Source organism: Centroberyx affinis, unplaced genomic scaffold (assembly GCF_046629955.1).
Source record: "Centroberyx affinis isolate AG114_WGS23_722 - 3 ecotype Tasmania unplaced genomic scaffold, CSIRO-AGI_Caff_v1 ptg009408l_1, whole genome shotgun sequence".
In the NCBI taxonomy this organism is placed as follows: domain Eukaryota; kingdom Metazoa; phylum Chordata; class Actinopteri; order Beryciformes; family Berycidae; genus Centroberyx; species Centroberyx affinis.
This window is the reverse complement of record NW_027284516.1, coordinates 5,001-10,000: the sequence shown is the minus strand read 5'-3', so window position 1 is coordinate 10,000 and position 5,000 is coordinate 5,001. Positions and strand designations below refer to the sequence as shown.

At 48.2% G+C, this 5,000-nt stretch overlaps 1 protein-coding gene across 1 annotated transcript in view; it reads right to left on the bottom strand.

Moving 5' to 3' along the window:
• Positions 1 to 5,000, bottom strand: part of LOC139640420 (CST complex subunit CTC1-like) — a 12,329-nt gene that overhangs the window by 2,335 nt on the left and 4,994 nt on the right. Inside the window, exons 8-10 of the mRNA XM_071514617.1 lie at positions 3,761 to 3,819; positions 2,473 to 2,629; positions 2,205 to 2,328 (exon numbers count right to left, since the gene is read on the bottom strand). Of these exons, the coding sequence (XP_071370718.1) occupies positions 2,205 to 2,328; positions 2,473 to 2,629; positions 3,761 to 3,819 (340 nt within the window). The remainder of the gene's footprint in view (positions 1 to 2,204; positions 2,329 to 2,472; positions 2,630 to 3,760; positions 3,820 to 5,000) is intronic.

The window sequence follows — 5,000 nt, the reverse complement described above, 5'->3', positions numbered from 1 at the left end:
TCACTAGTGTTACTGGAGTCACTGGAGTCACTGGAGTTACTGGAGTCACTGGTGTTACTGGAGTCACTGGAGTCACCGAATTCACTGGAGTTACTGGAGTCACTGGTGTTACTGGAGTCACTGGAGTCACCGGAGTTACTGGAGTCACTGGAGTCACTGGTGTTACTGGAGTCACTGGAGTCACTAGTGTTACTGGAGTCACTGGAGTCACTAGTGTTACTGGAGTCACCGGAGTCACTAGTGTTACTGGAGTCACCGGAGTCACTGGTGTTACTGGAGTCACCGGAGTCACTGGTGTTACTGGAGTCACCGGAGTCACTGGAGTCACTAGTGTTACTGGAGTCACTGGAGTCACTAGTGTTACTGGAGTCACCGAATTCACTGGAGTTACTGGAGTCACTGGTGTTACTGGAGTCACTGGAGTAACCGGAGTTACTGGAGTCACTGGAGTCACTGGTGTTACTGGAGTCACTGGAGTCACTAGTGTTACTGGAGTCACTGGAGTCACTAGTGTTACTGGTGTTACTGGTGTTACTGGAGTCACTGGAGTCACCGAATTCACTGGAGTTACTGGAGTCACTGGTGTTACTGGAGTCACTGGAGTTACTGGAGTCACTAGTGTTACTGGAGTCACTGGAGTCACTAGTGTTACTGGAGTCACCGGAGTCACTAGTGTTACTGGAGTCACCGGAGTCACTGGTGTTACTGGAGTCACCGGAGTCACTGGTGTTACTGGAGTCACCGGAGTCACTGGAGTCACTAGTGTTACTGGAGTCACTGGAGTCACTAGTGTTACTGGAGTCACTGGAGTCACTGGAGTTACTGGAGTCACTGGTGTTACTGGAGTCACTGGAGTCACCGAATTCACTGGAGTTACTGGAGTCACTGGTGTTACTGGAGTCACTGGAGTCACCGGAGTTACTGGAGTCACTGGAGTCACTGGTGTTACTGGAGTCACTGGAGTCACTAGTGTTACTGGAGTCACTGGTGTTACTGGAGTCACTGGAGTCACTAGTGTTACTGGAGTCACCGGAGTCACTGGTGTTACTGGAGTCACCGGAGTCACTGGTGTTACTGGAGTCACCGGAGTCACTGGAGTCACTAGTGTTACTGGAGTCACTGGAGTCACTAGTGTTACTGGAGTCACTAGTGTTACTGGAGTCACTGGAGTCACTGGAGTTACTGGAGTCACTGGTGTTACTGGAGTCACTGGAGTCACCGAATTCACTGGAGTTACTGGAGTCACTGGTGTTACTGGAGTCACTGGAGTTACTGGAGTCACTGGTGTTACTGGAGTCACTGGAGTCACCGAATTCACTGGAGTTACTGGAGTCACTGGTGTTACTGGAGTCACTGGAGTAACCGGAGTTACTGGAGTCACTGGAGTCACTGGTGTTACTGGAGTCACTGGAGTCACTAGTGTTACTGGAGTCACTGGAGTCACTGGAGTCACTAGTGTTACTGGTGTTACTGGTGTTACTGGAGTCACTGGAGTCACCGAATTCACTGGAGTTACTGGAGTCACTGGTGTTACTGGAGTCACTGGAGTTACTGGAGTCACTGGTGTTACTGGAGTCACTGGAGTCACCGAATTCACTGGAGTTACTGGAGTCACTGGTGTTACTGGAGTCACTGGAGTCACTGGTGTTACTGGAGTCACTGGAGTCACTAGTGTTACTGGAGTCACTGGAGTCACTAGTGTTACTGGAGTCACTGGAGTCACTAGTGTTACTGGTGTTACTGGTGTCACTGGAGTCACTGACACAGGCGAAGGTAGCCGGCATACTGGTCTGAAGTAACCGTTACTATGGTTACAGACATTATTTACAGCAGTGGAGTGACTCCTGTGACTGTACAGACAGTCTGTACCAAACACACCGTTCACTCTCCTTAATGTGACCAGATTCAGGCCTGGTGTTGTGATGTGAGTCGAGCATGTGGTCTGTATCCACCAGAGACTCAAATCTGATTGGTCGGCAATCGTTGGCAGCCACGTGTCAACCAATCACAATCACCACAAACATCAGGCTGTCAGTTCATCAGGTCACAACATGGAAATAAACATTTCTCTGGAGATCAACATGGAGGAGACGTGTGTGTGTGTGTGTGTGTGTGTGTGTGTGTGTGTGTGTGTACTCACCCTCTGACTGCTGTGTGTGTGTGTGTGTGTGTGTGTGTGTGTGTGTGTGTGTGTGTGTACTCACCCTCTGACTGCTGTGTGTGTGTGTGTGTCCGGCAGGTGAGAGAGAGCGGGCGACACACAGCGTCACTACTGCACACACACACCAGGAACTGGAGGAGAGGATCATCAGAGCCGGAATCACACACCTAACACACACACACACATATGCACGCACACACACACACACACACACACACACACACACACACACACACAGAGAGAGAGAGAACCCAGTTCAGTATCAGTTAAATGTCTGAACAGGAAGTGATGTAACAGGACGTGCTGCTCACCAGGCTCCGCCCCCGGGTGTAGACGCGGAGATGACCTCTGACCCTCAGCGCTCTCTGTAGCCCCTCCCACTGAGAGTCAGCCAATCCCAGCAGAGGACGCACCAGTGGACAGGAAAACCAAACGTGGGCTTCACCTGTCCCATCGTCCAGCACCAGCCTGCACACACACACGCACACACACACACACACACACACACACACACACACACACACACACACACACACACACACACACACACACACACACACACACACACACACACACACACACACACACACACACACACACACACACACATTCGATTACAAGGGTAGTATCAAGGCTGAATGTAGGAGAGGAGACGAGGAGACGAGGAGAGGAGACAAGCAGGAGGAGACAAGGAGATGAAGAAACAAGGAGAGGAGAAGACACGAAGGGGAGGAGAATAAGAAACAAGGAGAGTAGGAGAGGAGGAAAGGAGGAGATGAGGAGACAAGGAAACAAGGAGACAAGGAGAGGAGAAGACACGAAGGGGAGGAGAATAAGAAACAAGGAGAGTAGGAAAGGAGGAGACGAGGAGACAAGGAAACAAGGAGAGGAGGAGGTGAGGAGATGAAGAAACAAGGAGAGGAGGAGAGGAGGAAAGGAGGAGATGAGGAGACAAGGAAACAAGGAGAAAAGGAGATGAGGAGACAAAGAGGGGAGGAGGAGAAGAAACAAGGAGAGGGGGAGAGGAGGAGAGGAGGAAAGGAGGAGATGAGGAGACAAGGAAACAAGGAGATAAGGAGATGAGGAGACAAAGAGGGGAGGAGGAGAAGAAACAAGGAGAGGGGGAGAGGAGGAGAGGAGGAAAGGAGGAGATGAGGGGACAAGGAAACAAGGAGATAAGGAGAGGAGGAGACGAAGAGGGGAGGAGAAGAAGAAACAAGGAGAGTAGGAGAGGAGGGAAGGAGGAGACGAGGAGACATGGAGACGAGCAGGAGGAGGTGAGGAGATGAAGAAACAAGAAGAGGAGGAAAGGAGGAGATGAGGAGACAAGGAAACAAGGAGATAAGGAGAGGAGGATACGAAGAGGGGAGGAGGAGAAGAAACAAGGAGAGGAGGAGAGGAGAAGACGCGAAGGGGAGGAGATGAAGAAACAAGGAGAGTAGGAGAGGTGAAAGGAGGAGACGAGGAGACAAGGAGATGAGCAGGAGGAGGTGAGGAGATGAGGAAACAAGGAGAGGAGGAGAGGAGGAGAGGAGGAAAGGAGGAGATGAGGAGACAAGGAAACAAGGAGACAAGGAGAGGAGAGGAGGAGAGTCTCACTTGGCTTTGGCCTGGAAGACAGAAGAGGTCGAGTCACACTGAGGAGAACTGCAACGAGACTGGAGAGAGAGAGGAGAATGATGAGGATGATGATGATGATAACAACAACAATAACAACAACAACAACAACAACAATAACAATAACGATAATAATAATAATAACAATAATAATGATAATAATAATAATAACAATAATAATGATAATAATAATAATAACAATAATAATGATAATAATAATAACTAGGGGTGTCAGGATTTCAATTCTAAATCGAAAATCGATCAAAATGAGCGTTGGATTTCGACCTTCTACATCACAAGCAGGTTCATGATTCTCCCAGTATCTCTCTCTCTCCACCTGCCTACTGACCTACTGACCTACTGACCTACTGACCTACTGACTGAAGAGAGTCTGAAGAAACAAACAAAAAAACACATTTCAATGACACCTAACTAAGCCTCACTGCTGTGGAGGAGAGCGTCTGTTCTTTATTTCACTACAGCACCCAAGAGCGCCCGTTATTTTTAAATCGTTTAAAATGTACCAAAAACTGAAAATCAAGTTATCAGCTTTGTTTCATATATAAACTTCAAGTTGTCATCGATGAACCGGAACCGGAAAATGTATCTGGTGACACGGAGACGTTTGATTTTCCCCGGGTTTAGTCGTCCTCCATTAGATCTAAAAATGTCTTCACCGGCTGTTAAAACCTTCTGGAAGCCGTCAGATGCTGTGAGACTGAACCTGACCCGCCGGGTGCAGCGGGAAGTCAGGAAGACGTTGTGAGTTGAAGTCTTCTGATGGAAATCTCTTGTTCTCGTTCGATAAAACAAGACAGAAGATCATCTCACTCACAGCGGGACCTTCCTGCTCTCACCGCCGCAGACAGACGCTGTTTTCCTGAGGCAGAGGCCGAAGAGTCTGGAGGAGGACTGACCGGGTCCAGAGACTGACTGAGTTTGGAGACTTTTATCCATATGAGTTTGGAGACTTTTATCCATATGAGTTTGGAGACTTTTATCTATATGAGTTTGGAGACTTTTATCTATATGAGTTTGGAGACTTTTATCTATATGAGTTTGGAGACTTTTATCTATATGAGTTTGGAGACTTTTATCCATATGAGTTTGGAGACTTTTATCCATATGAGTTTGGAGACTTTTATCCATATGAGTTTGGAGACTTTTATCCATATGAGTTTGGAGACTTTTATCCATATGAGTTTGGAGACTTTTATCTATA